Raw genomic sequence first — 17,289 nt, forward strand, 5'->3', positions numbered from 1 at the left:
TCGGGCATTGTTTTGGGGATAAGATATTGATTGAGCGCTTTTTCTCATCTCCTTATCATCATCTCTTACGGCGTTACCCGGATGTCGGGATTTTGTGTCCATATGAGGGGGCGTTCTGGGCAATTTGTCTATGATCTATACATTTGTATATTGCCTGATCTGTTAGAGACGGTAGTGTCTCGGCAGCATAATCGTCTATTGATTGACTTTAAGATATAAATGTGTCCCCCTATTGGATACTTGTTATCATTTTTTCTTATTTTGATGATGTGAGATTTATTTATTGCATCCTGATGTACCCTCTATCAGCTGGGCATATCTGACTCTGTCTATCGAAGCTCAATTTGCGATACACTGATCTCTCTATGACAGTATATTATTTTGTTTTGTTTATTTTTTAGGCTTTTGTTTCACATTTTTCTTATTTTGTTTCTTGTGGTTATCAGGGTGTATTGGGACATTTTTCTATTCCTTATCTCCATTGTAGGGATTTTTTAGGGATCCTAGGGTGAGTCGACGCTGAGTGGGGGCGCCAACCGTTTCAAAGTAGGGTGCCAACCTCCACTGTTAGGTAGGGTTTGTCCGTTAGGCACATATTAGGTCGTTCTAGGTTTCCTGTATTGTAGGGATCTCTAGGGATTCTGAGGGCGAGCCGCCGTGGAGTGGGGGCGCCAAGCGTAATTTAGGGTGCCAATCCCCGCTGCCAGGTAGGACAAAGCTTAGTGTCGCTCTAGGATCATACAGGCACATCTTTGTGGTTATGTCTTAATGATTAGAGTTTTTAGTAGTATATATTATTAAAGGTTATTTTTTATGAATCCTGTGTTTTGTTTTGGTTTTCAATTTGACATTGTCCCAGGAGAAGGCTCAACATTTCGCTAACCGCCGGCGCTGTGTTGGTCCCCGACCTCGTGTTGGGGATTTGGTTTGGTTGTCATCTCGTCATGTTCCTATGAAGGTTTCCTCTCCTAAGTTTAAGCCTCGTTTCATTGGGCCATATAAGATTTCTGAAGTTCTTAATCCTGTGTCATTTCGTTTGGAACTTCCAGCTTCTTTTGCCATCCATAATGTGTTCCATAGGTCGTTATTGCGGAGATACGTGGAGCCTATGGTTCCCTCCGTTGATCCTCCTGCCCCGGTGTTGGTCGAGGGGGAGTTGGAGTATGTGGTGGAGAAGATTTTGGATTCTCGTATTTCGAGATGGAAACTCCAGTACCTGGTCAAGTGGAAGGGTTATGGTCAGGAAGATAATTCCTGGGTTTTTGCCTCTGATGTTCATGCTGCCGATCTAGGTCGTGCCTTTCATTTGGCTCGTCCTGATCGGCCTGGGGACTCTGGTGAGGGTTCGGTGACCCTTCCTCAAGGGGGGGGTACTGTTGTGAATTCTGTTTTCGAACTCCCTCCTGTGGTCATGAATGGTACTTCGGCGAGTTCTGTCCATGGACTCCCTCTGGTGGCTGTGAGTGGAGCTGCTGCTTCTGAGGTTCCTTCCACAGGTGACGTAGTTTTTTCTTTGGCTGGCTGTTCTATTTAACTCCACTCAGATCGTTACTCCATGCCAGCTGTCAATGTTCTTGTACTGGTTCAGTTCGCTCTTGGATCTTTCTGGTGACCTGTCTACTCCAGCAGAAGCTAAGTCCCTGCTAGCTAATTATTTGTTCATTGTTTCCTTGTCCAGTTGGCTATCATGATTTTGTCTTGCTAGCTGGAAGCTCTGGAATGCAGAGTGGCACTTCCGCACCTTGAGTCGGTGCGGAGGTCTTTTTGCACACTCTGCGTGGTTTTTTGTAGTTTTTTGTGCTGACCGCAAAGATACCTTTTCTATCCTCAGTCTGTTTAGTAAGTCTGGCCTCCCTTTGCTGAAACCTGTTTCATCTCTGTGTTTGTGACTTTCATCTTAACTCGCAGTCAATATATGTGGGGGGCTGCCTTTTCCTTTGGGGAATTTCTCTGAGGCAAGGTAGGCTTTATTTTCTATCTTTAGGGCTAGTTAGCTCTTAGGCTGTGAAGAGGCGTCTAGGTTGTGTTAGGTACGCTCCACAGCTATTTCTAGTTGTGTGACAGGATTACGGGTTGCGGTCAGCAGAGTTCCCACTTCCCAGAGCTTGTCCTGTGTGAGTTTAACCATCAGGTCGTTCCGGGTGCTCTTAACCACCAGGTCCATAACAGTCATGCTGCACACGGGAAGGCTATGAGGGTGTCATGCTGCAAATGGGGAGGCTATGGGAAGGCTGGCTACTGTCATGCAATATATAGGGAGGCTGTGTGGGGCTCAATCAGTATATGGGGAGGCAATGGGGGCCTCATTCAGTATGTGGATAGACTGCGGGGCTCATGCTGTATATAAGAAGGCTGTGTGGGGATCATGCAGTGTATGGGGAGGCTGTGTGGGTCCTCTTGCAGTATATGGGGAAACTGGGCTCATGCAGTAAATGGGGAGGCTGTGTGGGGCTCATGCTGTACATGGGGAAGCTTTGTAGGGCTCATGCTGTACATGGGGAGGCTGTGGGGAGCTCATGCTGTACATGGTGAGGCTATGTGGGGCTCATGTTTTATATGGGGAGGCTGTGTGGGGCTCATGCTGTACATGGGGAGGCTGTGTGGAGCTCATGCTGTACATGGGGAAGCTTTGTAGGGCTCATGCTGTACATGGGGAGGCTGTGGGGAACTCATGCTGTACATGGGGAGGCTATGTGGGGCTCATGCTGTACATGGGAAGGCTGTCTGCGGCTCATGCTTTACATGGGGAGGCTTTGTGGGGCTCATGCTGTGCACAGGGAGGCTGTGTGTGGCTCATGCTGTACATAAGGAGGCTGTGTGGGTCTCATGCTGTACATGGGGAGGCTATGTGGGGCTCATACTGTACATGGGAAGGCTGTCTGGGGCTCATGCTTTACATGGGGAGGCTTTGTGGGGCTCATGCTGTGCACAGGGAGGCTGTGTGTGGCTCATGCTGTACATAAGGAGGCTGTGTGGGTCTCATGCTATACATGGGGAGGCTATGTGGGGCTCATGCTGTACATGGGGAGGCTGTCTGGGGCTCATGCTGTACATAGGAAGGCTGTGTGGAGCTCATGCTGTACATGGGGAGGCTGTGTGGAGCTCATGCTGTACATGGGGAGGCTGTGTGTAGCTCATGCTGTACATGGGGAAGCTTTGTAGGGCTCATGCTGTACATGGGGAGGCTATGTGGGGCTCATGCTGTACATGGGAAGGCTGTCTGGGGCTCATGCTTTACATGGGGAGGCTTTGTGGGGCTCATGCTGTGCACAGGGAGGCTGTGTGTGGCTCATGCTGTACATGGGGAGGCTATGTGGGTCTCATGCTGTACATGGGGAGGCTATGTGGGGCTCATGCTGTACATGGGGAGGCTGTCTGGGGCTCATGCTTTACATGGGGAGGCTTTATGGGGCTCATGCTGTACATAGGGAGGCTATGTGGGGCACATGCTGTACATAGGGAGGCTGTGTGTGGCTCATGCTGTACATAGGAAGGCTGTGTGGGGCTCATGCTGTACATGGGGAGGCTTTGTGAGGCTCATGCTGTACATAGGGAGGCTGTGTGTGGCTCATGCTGTACATAGGAAGGCTGTGTGGGTCTCATGCTGTACATGGGGAGGCTGTCTGGGGCTCATGCTTTACATGGCAAGGCTTTGTGGGGCTCATGCTGTACATAGGGAGGCTGTGTGTGGCTCATTCTGTACATGAGGAGGCTGTGTGGGTCTCATGCTGTACATGGGGAGGCTTTGTGGGGCTCATGCTGTATATAGGGAGGCTATGTGGGGCTCATGCTGTACATGGGGAGGCTGTGTGGGTCTCATGCTGTACATTTGGAGGCTGTGTGTGGCTCATACTGTACATGGGGAGGCTCTGTGGGGCTCATGCCTTATAAAGGGAGGCTGTGTGGGGCTCATGCTGTATATAGGGAGGCTGTGTGGTGCTCATGCTGTACATGGGGAGGCTGTGTGGGGCTCATACTGTACATGGGGAGACTGTGTGTGGCTCATACTGTACATGGGGAGGCTGTGTGGGGCTCATGCCTTATAAAGGGAGGCTGTGTGGGGCTCATGCTGTATATAGGGAGGCTGTGTGGTGCTCATGCTGTACATGGGGAGGCTCTGTGGGGCTCATGCTATATAAAGGGAGGCTGTGTGGGGCTCATGCTGTACATGGGGAGGCTGTGTGGGGCTCATGCTGTACATGGGGAGGCTGTGTGGGGCTCATGCCATATATGTAGTAGGCTGTGTAGGGCTCATGCTGTACACAGAGAGGCTGTGTGGGGCTCATGCTGTACATGGGGAGGCTGTGTGGGGCTCATGCCATATAAAGGGAGGCTGTGTGGGGCTCATGCTGTACATGGGGAGGCTCTGTTGGGCTCACGCCAAATAAAGGGAGGCTGTGTGGGGCTCATGCTGTACATGGGGAGGCTGTGTGGGGCTCATGCTGTACATGGGGAGGCTGTGTGAGGCTCATGCTGTACATGGGGAGGCTGTGTGGGGCTCATGCTATACATGGGGAGGCTGTGTGGGGCTCATGCCATATAAAGGGAGGCTGTGTGGGGCTCATGCTGTACATGGGGAGGCTGTGTGGGGCTCATGCTGTACATGGGGAGGCTGTGTGGGGCTCATGCCATAAAAAGGGAGGCTGTGTGGGGCTCATGCTATACATGGGGAGGCTTTGTGAGGCTCATGCTGTACATAGGGAGGCTGTGTGTGGCTCATGCTGTACATAGGAAGGCTGTGTGGGTCTCATGCTGTACATGGGGAGGCTGTGTGGGGCTCATGCTGTACATGGGGAGGCTGTGTGGGGCTCATGCCATATAAAGGGAGGCTGTGTGGGGCTCATGCTGTACATGGGGAGGCTTTGTGAGGCTCATGCTGTACATAGGGAGGCTGTGTGTGGCTCATGCTGTACATAGGAAGGCTGTGTGGGTCTCATGCTGTACATGGGGAGGCTGTCTGGGGCTCATGCTTTACATGGCAAGGCTTTGTGGGGCTCATGCTGTACATAGGGAGGCTGTGTGTGGCTCATTCTGTACATGAGGAGGCTGTGTGGGTCTCATGCTGTACATGGGGAGGCTTTGTGGGGCTCATGCTGTATATAGGGAGGCTATGTGGGGCTCATGCTGTACATGGGGAGGCTCTGTGGGGCTCATGCCTTATAAAGGGAGGCTGTGTGGGGCTCATGCTGTATATAGGGAGGCTGTGTGGTGCTCATGCTGTACATGGGGAGGCTGTGTGGGGCTCATACTGTACATGGGGAGACTGTGTGTGGCTCATACTGTACATGGGGAGGCTGTGTGGGGCTCATGCCTTATAAAGGGAGGCTGTGTGGGGCTCATGCTGTATATAGGGAGGCTGTGTGGTGCTCATGCTGTACATGGGGAGGCTCTGTGGGGCTCATGCTATATAAAGGGAGGCTGTGTGGGGCTCATGCTGTACATGGGGAGGCTGTGTGGGGCTCATGCTGTACATGGGGAGGCTGTGTGGGGCTCATGCCATATATGTAGTAGGCTGTGTAGGGCTCATGCTGTACACAGAGAGGCTGTGTGGGGCTCATGCTGTACATGGGGAGGCTGTGTGGGGCTCATGCCATATAAAGGGAGGCTGTGTGGGGCTCATGCTGTACATGGGGAGGCTCTGTTGGGCTCACGCCAAATAAAGGGAGGCTGTGTGGGGCTCATGCTGTACATGGGGAGGTTGTGTGGGGCTCATGCTGTACATGGGGAGGCTGTGTGAGGCTCATGCTGTACATGGGGAGGCTGTGTGGGGCTCATGCTATACATGGGGAGGCTGTGTGGGGTTCATGCCATATAAAGGGAGGCTGTGTGGGGCTCATGCTGTACATGGGGAGGCTGTGTGGGGCTCATGCTGTACATGGGGAGGCTGTGTGGGGCTCATGCCATATAAAGGGAGGCTGTGTGGGGCTCATGCTATACATGGGGAGGCTGTGTGGGGCTCATGCCATATAAAGGGAGGCTGTGTGGGGCTCATTCTATACATGGGGAGGCTGTGTGGGGCTCATGCCATATATGTAGTAGGCTGTGTGAGGCTCATACTGTATATAAGGGGTTGTGGGGGTTCAAAGATATATAGAGGGGTGTCAGCATACTTAATTATGCTCAATATTAAGTGATACAATTAATGTAAATAAATTAATATTGAGTAGAATTAATTTCAAGCTATTAGTTCGGCCCTCCACAACAGTCATGGTCTCTCATGTGGCCCTCAGGAAAATTAATTGCCCACCCCTGCTCTATACCATAGTTAAAATAGAAAATAATGGGTAAGTATTATTTTTAAATTATACATTTTGAAAATCTTTGCATGATATTGCAGCGCGTAGAAGAAGACCAAAAGCAAACAATTCATTACAGAGAAATATTTTTTAGAATTAATTAAAAGCAGGATCTACATCCGTGTAATAGATGGCACAATGACGATATTTTATATTGTGCCAATCAGTAATTACAGAAAAATGACAAGATCACCCTGAAGCATCGTCCTGGATGTATATAAGAGCGGCACACGATGGTACAATTCATCCCAGCTTTTACTTTCCATTGAAGTGAAGAGCTAAGCAACTTTACTCGCATCATGAAAATTGCCGTCATCTTCCTTTGCGTGGCCATTGCCAGCTTTATTGGTAAGCTACTATATTTGTTACCCTACATCGAAAAATGTGGTTGATTAAATATTTTGATTTCCATAATGTTTTACTTATATGAAAGCTATATTTGGACATTTCTGTAATTTTTCTTTTATTTCGTTATTTCACCAGGTTTTTGCTACTCTGTCTGAGAGCAGGAGAGAAAGGGACCCTAAATCCAGCAATGTATCACTTATTGGGCTGTGTGCTGTACTTTTGGCAAAATCACTGTATTGTCTGCTACAGTTCCAGTTCTCTGAATGCTGAGCTCTCTATAACCCCACTCACACCTCTGATTGACAGCTTTCTGTGTACACTGTGCATAGGCAGAAAGCTGCCCATCAGTTGTGGAGATGGGGTTATACAGAGCTCATGACTATGGAAGACTTCATGGCTGCAGGTTTACTATTCTTCTAATTTATAATGTCCTGCTGCTAAAACAGTGATTTTATCAAAACTACAGCAAGCAGCCCAGTAAGAGACACATCACTGGATCCTGCGTCTCTCTCTCTCTTCATTAAACTGCTCTCAGATTAGATGGCAAAATCTTGGTGACATATTGCAATTAATATTAGTTGCTGCTGTGCCTAATGTTCTACAGGAAAGAAAATAGACTGAACGCTGGTTGGTCAAATATCCCAATATTAACATAAAAAATGTGGGTTATGACACCAACTCTCTCTTTATATAGAGGATTATAGAAAATCTAATTTAAGACAACATATTGGTAAAATGAATAAACTCCATCAGCGAGTGAATCATAAAACATCACAGATTATCATTGTCTCATGTATCTGATTGATAAAGAAAAAGAAACAGAAATATCACATAGAATTTCCACTTTATTTCTAGGCAGTCAGTTTGTAGTATATCAAGGGTTAATAGGGATTGGCTGTAATAATAAAATGATCCATATTTTATAGTGACAATCACATTCAGAAAATCCATTAAGACATCACAAAATAATGGAAATGTTTATTTATATGTATTAGGTATAACCAGACTTGGGCTCTTAATCCCATAATGACTACGCTTGCTTTGCCTTAATAGCATGTAACTCTTTGCTCACCTGCTTCAGGGTGGCAGGTTACGTCTTATAAAACTTATTGTAGGACATCACTTTAGCATTATAGGGTTACAGAGGTCTAGGAGTCGACAACGTTTCCCACAAATTGCAATAAATGCATCCAAGGTGGAATTATTACAACAGAAGGGGTCAATTGAGACTATTTCTGGTGGTTTAAGGACAAAAATGTGTATATATATATATATATATATATATATATATATATATATATATACCGTGTGTATATACTGATCAAAAATTAGAGGGAATACTAAAATCCCACATCCTAGATATCACTGAATGAAATATTCCAGTTGTAAATCTTTATTCATTACATAGTGGAATGTGTTGAGAATAGTGTTGAGCGATACCTTCCGATATTTGAAAGTATCGGTATCGGATTGTATCGGCCGATATCCGAAAAATATCTGATATCGCCGATACCGATACCCGATACCAATACAAGTCAATGGGACACAAATATCGGAAGTGATCCTGGAATGGTTCCCAGGGTCTGAAGGAGAGGAAACTCTCCTTCAGGCCCTGGGATCCATATTCATGTAAAATATAAAGAATGAAAATAAAAAATATGGATATACTCACCCCTCCGGCGGACCCTGGACCTTAGCGGTGTAACTGGCAGCCTCCGCTCCTAAGAATGAGCGGGTGAAGGACCTTCGATGACGTCGCGGCTTGTGATTGGTCACGTGACAGCTCATGTGACTGCTCACGTGACCAATCACAAGCCGCGACGTCATCGCAGTTCCTTCACTCGCTCATTCTTAGGAACGGAGGCTGACGGTTGCAGCGGTTACAACCAGGGCGCGTCCGAGGGTGAATATATCCATATTTTTTATTCTTTATTTTACACATGAATATTCATCCCGATCCCGATTCCCGATATCGCAAAAATATCGGAACTCAGTATCAGAATTCCGATACCGGAAATATCGGACGATACCCGATACTTGCGGTATCGGAATGCTCAACACTAGTTGAGAACAATAAAACCTAAAAATGATCAAAGTAAATCACAACTAATATCCCACGGAGGTCTGGAGTTGGAATGATGCTCAAAATCAAAGTGGAAATCAAAGTTACAGGCTGATCCAACTTCAGTGGAAATGCCTCAAGACAAGAAAATGATGATCAGTAGTGTGTGTGGCCTCCACATGCCTGTATGACCTCCCTACAACGCCTGGGCATGCTCCTGATGAGGAGGCGGATGGTCTCCTGAGGGATCTCCTCCCAGACCTAGACTAAAACATCCGCCAACTCCTGGACAGTCTGTTGTGCAACGTGACATTGGTGGATGGTGCAAGACATGGTGTCCCAGATGTGTTCAATCGGATTCAGGTCTGAGGAATGGGCGGGCCAGTCCATAGCTTCAATGCCTTCATCTTGCAGGAACTGCTGACACTCCAGCCACATGAGGTCTGGCATTGTCCTGCATTAGTAGGAACCAAGAGCCAACAGCACCAGCATATGGTCTCACAAGGGGTCCGAGGATCTCCTCTTGGTACCTAATGGCAGTCAGGCTACCTCTGGCGAGCGCATGGAGGGATGTGCGGCCTTCCAAAGAAATGCCACCCCACACCATTACTGACACACTGCCAAACCAGTCATGCTGAAGGATGTTGCAGGCAGCAGATTGCTCTCCATGACATGTCCAGACTCTGTCACATCTGTCACATGTGCTCAGTGTGAATTTGCTTTCATCTGTGAAGAGCACAGGGCGCCAGTGGCGAATTTGCCAATCCTGATGTTCTGTGGCAAATGCCAAGCATCCTGCACCGTGTTGGCCTGTGAGCACAACCCCCATCTGTGGATGTCGGTCACTCAGACCATCCTCATGGAGTCAGTCTCTAACCTTTTGTGCAGACACATGCACATTTGTGGCCTGCTGGGGGTCATTTTGCAGGGTTCTGGCAGTGCTCCTCCTGTTCTTCCTTGCACAAAGGCTGAGGTAGCGGTTCTGCTGCTGGGTCGTTGCCCTCCCACGGCCCCCTAAACATCTCCTAGCATACTGGCTTGTCTCCTAGTTGCGCCCCCAGCCTCTGGACACTACACTGACAGACACATCAAACCATCTTGCTACAGCTCGCATTGATGTGCCATCCTGGATGAGCTGCATTACCAGAGCCACTTATGTGGGTTGTAGAGTCCGTCTCATGCTACCACGAGTGTGAAAGCACAACCAACATTCAAAAGTGACCAAAACATCAGCCAGAAAGCATTGGTACTGAGATGTGGTCTGTGGTCCCCACCTGCAGAACCACTCCTTTATTGAGTGCGTCTTGATAATTGCCAATAATTTCCATCTGTTGTCTATTCCATTTGCACAACAGCATGTGAAATTGATTGTCAAACAGTGTTGCTTCCTAAGTGGACAGTTTGATTTCACAGAAGTTTGATTTACTTGAAGTACTATTCTGTTATTTGCTTGAGCAGTGTAAATATATATCTATAATATAACGCACCGCACCTGCGCAGTCTGGACAAGAGTGACGCAGCCAAACTTACTTATCCCCCCCCAATATACCAGCCATGGGGGCTCCACACACCCGTGTATCCCCCATAATATAGCGGCCATGGGCTCCGTGCTCTGCAGCTCTGGTCAGGTTAGATATAGAGCCCAGCGGAGCTCCAGGACCTTCGATGATGTCACCAGCATGTGACCAGTGATGCGAGTGGGCGGAGTCAGCCCTCGCTGTGCTGGCTGCAGGGGTGCTGTATCCATTATAGCCAGCGCCGCACTCAGGCAGTAAGTACAGCCACACTCACGCAGTACAGCCACACTCGCCCACACTCACACAGTACAGCCTCACTCACCCGCACTCACACAGTACAGCCACACTCAGCCACACTCACACAGTACAGCCACACTCATGCAGTACAGCCACACTCAATCACACTCACACAGTACAGCCACACTCGGCCACACACAGTAAAGCCACACTCAGACACACTCACACAGTACAGCCACACTCATGCAGTACAGCCACACTCAACCACACTCACACAGTACAGCCACACTCAGCCACACACAGTAAAGCCACACTCAGACACACTCACGCAGTACAGCCGCACTCACGCAGTACAGCCACACTCAACCACACTCACACAGTACAGCCACACTCAACCACACTCACACAGTACAGCCACATTCAGCCACACACAGTAAAGCCACACTCATGCAGTACAGCCACACTCACAGTACAGCCGCACTCAGGCAGCACAGCCGCACTCAGGCAGCACAGCCGCACTCAGGCAGCACAGCCGCACTCAGGCAGCACAGCCGGAGAGAGAAAGATGGGAGCAACATATGGCAGAATGGAAACAGGAACAGGCAGAATGGGTGCAGCACATTACAACAGAATGTGGGCACAGGATGGGAGCAGAACATGACAGAATGGGGACGCAGGATGGGAACAGCACATGACAAAATGGGGACGCAGGATGGGAACAGCACATGACAGAATGGTTGCACACAATGGGAGCACCACATGACAGGATGGGGTTAGGATGGGAGCAGCACATGACAAGACGGGGTGCAGGATGGGAGCACATGACAGGATGGGGACGCAGGATGGAGCAGCACATGACAGGATGGGGGCAGGATGGGAGCAGCACATGACAAGACGGGGCGCAGGGTGGAGCAGCACATGACAGGATGGGGGCGCAAGATGGGAGCAGCACATGACAGGATGGGGACCATATACCAATATAAATGCTCACCACCCGGGCGTAGAATGGGTTTAATAGCTAGTATATATATATATATATATATATATATATATAATGTATGTATGTACAGTATATATGTATATATATATATATATATATATATGTACATATATATATATATATATATATATATATATATATATATATATATATATATATATATATATACATATATACATACATAGAGTAGTCAACAAACTAAAGGATTAGGTGACACGGAGAAGTTGAACAGAAACATCTGTGAATACCTGGCACAGGGCACAGATAAGACAGAAAGAGCTACAGAGGAAAGAAGAGAACATGCGCTGCACATCTATTTTCATGGAGTAACACATGACTGACTCCATACAAAATGGCCGCTCAGAAGTGACGTGATGATAACTGGATTGACTTTTGTGTCCTTCTGTAATTTTAGATATCAGGGTTTTGTCATATTGAGATTAATGTGAACGTTCGAATGTTTCTTAAATCTATGAATAATTCCAAAATATTTCTGCTCTTGTTATTGTTGCTAATGATTCCACCTTTTTCTTTTTTTCACAGACACCGGTAACGGAAACATTGCGCTTACTTTCAAAGTAAGAGCCCGTTATAGACTTACTTCTACAGCTGGGATCTGTTCTTTCTATTGTACAGTATCATGAATAAACAGTCCTGTTAGTGAGCGATACAATAGGGTCACCGACAGCAGCACATCCCCGTGACATTGTGATGTCCTACTATAGTTGGCATAAATTCAGGTGGCATTACCTCAGTGCCGGCCCCGATGCCCTATATCATCGAGAACGTCTGAGATTAGAAAGGCGACTGCAGCATCCAATGTGGAAAGCTGTTGTAATAATTCAATGGGACGCTCTCTTGATAGCTGTTCCACAAACATAATGACTAGTGTCAGTGTGGCTTCAAATTTTGTTTTTGTACAAGTGCCCGCAGGCCTGAAAGAAGGGTTTTTGGGAAAGTTGTAGAGTAAAAACATGTAACTATATATAGATATATGCATAAAAATATCTGTATATATATAATGTATGTATGTATGTATGTATATATATATATATATATATATATATACTAGATTGTGGCCCGATTCAAACGCATCGGGTATTCTAGAATATGCATGTCCCCGTAGTATATGGACAATGATGATTCCAGAATTCGCGGCAGACTGTGCCCGTCGCTGATTGGTCGAGGCAACCTTCATGACATCATCGTCGCCATGGCAACCATTATGACATCTACGTCGATACTGTGCCAATCGCTGATTGGTCGAGGCGAATTCGCGGCAGACTATGCCCGTCGCTGATTGGCCGAGGCAGCCTTTATGACATCATCGTCGCCATGCTGTGCCCGTCGCTGATGATTGGTCGAGGCAACCTTTATGACATCATCGTCGCAATGGCAACCATTATGACATCATCGTCACTGTGCCCGTTGCTGATTGGTCGAGGCCTAGCGGCCTCGACCAATCAGAGGCACGGGATTTCTACGTCGATACTGTGCTCGTCGCTGATTGGTCGAGGCCTGGCGGCCCGATTCTAACGCATCGGGTATTCTAGAATATGCATGTCCCCGTAGTATATGGACAATGATGATTCCAGAATTCGCGGCAGACTGTGCCCGTCGCTGATTGGTCGAGGCAACCTTTATGACATCATCGTCGCCATGGCAACCATTATGACATCTACGTCGATACTGTGCCTGATGACATAATCGTCGCTCTTCCCGTCGCTGATTGGTCGAGGCCTGGCGGCCTCGACCAATCAGAGACGTGGGATTTCTACGTCGATACTGTGCCCGTCGCTGATTGGTCGAGGCTGCCAGGCCTCGACCAATCAGAGACGCGGGATGTCTATGTCCTTTATGACATCATCGTCGCTGTGCCCGTCGCTGATTGGTCGAGGCCTGGCTGCCTCGTCCAATCAGAGACGCGGGATGTCTACGTCCTTTATGACATCATCATCACTGTGCCCGTTGCTGATTTGTCGAGGCTTGGCGGCCTCGACCAATCAGAGACGCGGGATTTCTACGTCGATACAGTGCCCGTCGCTGATTGGTCGAGGCTTGGCGGCCTCGACCAATCAGAGAGGCGGGATTTCCAGGACAGACAGACAGACAGACAGACGGAAAAACCCTTAGGCAATTATATATATAGATAATGAGCAAAGGTACAATTATATATATATATATATATATATATATATATATACACACACATATCCTATTACATCACATGTTATTCTCAAATCAAGGCTACCCTCCAGCATCTACATATCATCTCCTAGCTCCAATATCCACGCACTGTACATGTGTGTGTGTATATATGTATGTATATGTATGTATATATATATATATATATAATGGGACTGTTAGGTGATGTGTAGATGCTGGAGGGTAGCCATGTATGATGGAATAGTATTGTGGGGAACTTGGTTATGGAGTTATGGAGGGTGATAATATGAAGGGTCCCATCTATTTAATCAGAATGACCAATCAGGTTATTTACTATGGGTTTTCTAAACCTGAAAAAACCCTTTAAGGTAACTGTTATCTCAGTTTAAAGGGAAGGTCTCAACTTCACAATAGTCCTTATAAAGACGGCCATCTTGAATCCTCAGTGAATAACTGTTATCACAGAGGTGCAGAAATTGCAGCTTGCCACAAATACGCCCATTACAGGGCTCTGGATGTACACGGTGTTAGTGTAAATTTATTTATGGATATCTAGACATAGCAGAAATGATGTTTTCCTTACTGATATTTGCTGACTCGCTGTCTACTTGTGAATTGTTTTTCAGAATGTCAATGTTGACTCTCATGTTCGTTCCTGTTTCTCTCTTGCGACCAAATTTGATGAACTTCAGGTAAATTTTTCTACAAATATATTCAGTATAATAATAAATCTATGAAAACATTTAGAAGGTAATTTGTCTGGCCATTATTCATGAAAATACCAATATCAATCAGTCATAAGGGATATAACAAGTGGAAATGTACAGAAGAAATGTCACCATTGCCCCTAGTTTCTCCATTGTTTCTCTGCACAGGGAGCTGTCAGTCAAAGTGCCGGGCCGCGCTTACAGCCTCACAGTACAATGGGCGGGGAATGTAACCGCTCGGGCATGCCTATATGACTGAAATCCGGCAGCTCCCTTGATGAGGGGGCCTTGTGGAGCCAGACGCCCCTGATTCATGAAGAGGTGCAAGCTTCCTTATGAATCAGGGCCATTGACGACCAAGTCTGAGTGATCTTCGCCATAAATCTTACTCAAGTCCCTGCCGGAGGAAGATTTGTGTCATAGCGAATGTCAACACGCATCATTCATTTATCGGACCTGGGCGAAAAATGGCACGAGAACGTCAAAAGTAGCAATGCAATTATACAGGTGACTGAACACTTGAACTAAAAAATCGTTCACATGCTAAAATCCAGTAACGATGAAAAAAAAAAGAGCAACGTGCTTCTCTCTATTTACCTAACAACCTGGTGGGATCGCCGCCATTTTCATATAAAAGGTATATAAAAAGCAGATTAAATAAATGCTGCCAGTATAAAATATTTCCATGGTACCGAAGTAGGTGCAATCAGCTGAGTTACGCCAAAATGTTATGACTTTTGACTCCATAATTCTGGTGCAAAATCTTTGATGAATCAGGGCCTATATCCGTAGGTAAATAACGTTTTCCAAGGTGATGGGTTCACTTACCACACAGTTTGTCTACTTGTGCCACAATATAATTAAGACAAGTCTTTCTTTTTTTACAGGGATATGCTGGCGTTGCATGGAACGCACAGGCCCGATGCATAGTTAACGACATAATCTATTCGCTGGTATTTGTCTTACATTATATATTTTTTCTTCTTTTTTTCTATAGAAATGATGTCAAGGAATGTCATTTTGATCTAACAAGAAACAATTTAAAAATATTAAAAAATATGAAAATTTGGACAGCACATGAATGGTTAATAACATTAGAATAAATGAAAATAAAATTCAGAGTATTATTATTCTCTCATATAACAACATTCATATGTTTACATCCCAGTGACACCCTGTAATAATCTATTCTTGAAACGTAACTCATGTCCCATGTTCTATTAGCGTTACGTTACTCACTACATCAACACTTTTTCTTTCCAGCAATGTTTGGCCTGTGAGCTTGGCTGTTCACTGGAATATCTTCTGAAAATTTCAGTAAGTTTCTTCCTGCTTATGTTATGTTATTGATAGATTTTTTCTAAACCTTACCAAGGTGAATGATTTTGTTATTACATTTAGATCTATTGATTTAATCCTTACAATAATAATGTAAACTATGACAAACATTAATAACACCCCGTCATATGTATACTAGTAGAAAAAATACTGTAAATCTAGCTTGTCATCCTATTTTACAGAAGCCCACCATTGCATCTACTGCAGAAGATGTTCCTAGTATGGAGGGGTAGGGAAGCATTAAAGGGGGTATCTGGGACTATACAAAAAACCAAACATGTCCCTAAGCACAAGGAGGCCGGTAATTGCAGCTTAATGCCTGTTGTGCACGATGCTGTCACAGACCGCTCCTGCTGGAGATTGAGCTGCCTCTGCGGATGTGACAGGGCGGGACTTTCATTTTGATTGACAGCAGGCTCCCCCAGTTAGGCAGCAGGGATCCGGCTGTCAATCAGAATGACCTCAGAAGTCCTGCCCATCAACAGAGTAGAGCGGAAAAGAAGCCTCCGCTCTGTAGACGTGACATCATTAGAGGCTTCTGAATCTGCGGCAGGAGCGGCCTGTGTCTGCTCTGTGCCAGGGAAGAACAGTGCTGGGCACAACTGGAAGTTGCAATAATCTGCCTGTTGGTGCTCAGGTACATTTTTTGTAAAGTCCCAGATACCCCCTTTAAACATTAGAGTCCATCTCTCTGTAATTCAGGGTCAGTTATTTGTTCTACCATGTCTCTGGCCTTCTACTGCTCAGCAAAATGTCCGCTGCCTTTATTTTGCTGAATTTGCATGGAGCAAATTACAAAAAATATTCTGTATTATGAAGAAAATATTTTTTTTATAAGATTCAAGGAGAATTAATTTCCATTCTAAGAAATTCACTGATCTCTGGTCCATACCATTGTGGCTCTGCCTGATAATGCAGCTGAAGTAAGGCCATCATTAACAATAAGTCCAGATCAATTCACTATGCAGCAAATAGCTATTCATTTATTGATTATGCTTATTTACATAGCGCCATCATACTCCACAGCGCTTTACAGATATTTCCATCACTGTCCCCATTGTCACAATCTAAATTCTGAAATTTGGAATGTGGGGAAACCGGAGAACCCGGAGAAAACCCACCAAACAGGGAGAGAACATACAAACTCTCTGCAGATGTTGTCCTTGGTGGGATTTCACCCCAACTCTACAAAGCAGCAATGCTAACCACTGAGCCACCGTGCAGCCCACTCATTAATGTGGAGTGAATAGATTTCAAGGAAAATGTCCTGGAGTTCACAGATCCTAACAGGATTGGCTAAAAAATACAAAAATGTCCTGTGCCATTTCACACCCTGGTGAAGCGGGCTAATGGCGCTAAGCCCAGAAGTGCAGGATTTCCCACAATGCTCAGCTGTCAAGTCAGATGATATAGCCCAGCCAATAAGGGAGGCTGTCACATCCGGTGTAACAGACGGGGACAAGCCATGGAGCGCCATCTTATGCCAGTGAGGTGTAGGCATAGGGGATTATGGTGAACTATTTTCAGTGCTCATGTAGATTAGTTTTTAAAGCAAAATCTCCATAACTCGGAAATTTTAAAATGTTTTCATTACAGAGCTCGAAACAGGTTCACTACA

General features: G+C 46.2%; 1 protein-coding gene across 1 annotated transcript in view; it reads left to right on the plus strand.

The window, feature by feature from the left end:
- Positions 1-6,521: 6,521 nt before the first annotated feature.
- LOC138675618 (uncharacterized) overlaps positions 6,522-17,289 on the plus strand; it is a 31,725-nt gene continuing 20,957 nt past the window's right edge. Inside the window, exons 1-5 of the mRNA XM_069764006.1 lie at positions 6,522-6,644; positions 12,004-12,038; positions 14,253-14,318; positions 15,221-15,286; positions 15,597-15,650. Coding sequence (XP_069620107.1) covers positions 6,596-6,644; positions 12,004-12,038; positions 14,253-14,318; positions 15,221-15,286; positions 15,597-15,650 — 270 coding nt within the window. The 5' untranslated portion in view covers positions 6,522-6,595. The remainder of the gene's footprint in view (positions 6,645-12,003; positions 12,039-14,252; positions 14,319-15,220; positions 15,287-15,596; positions 15,651-17,289) is intronic.

This window comes from Ranitomeya imitator, chromosome 4 (genome assembly GCF_032444005.1).
Source record: "Ranitomeya imitator isolate aRanImi1 chromosome 4, aRanImi1.pri, whole genome shotgun sequence".
NCBI classification, from domain to species: Eukaryota; Metazoa; Chordata; class Amphibia; order Anura; family Dendrobatidae; genus Ranitomeya; species Ranitomeya imitator.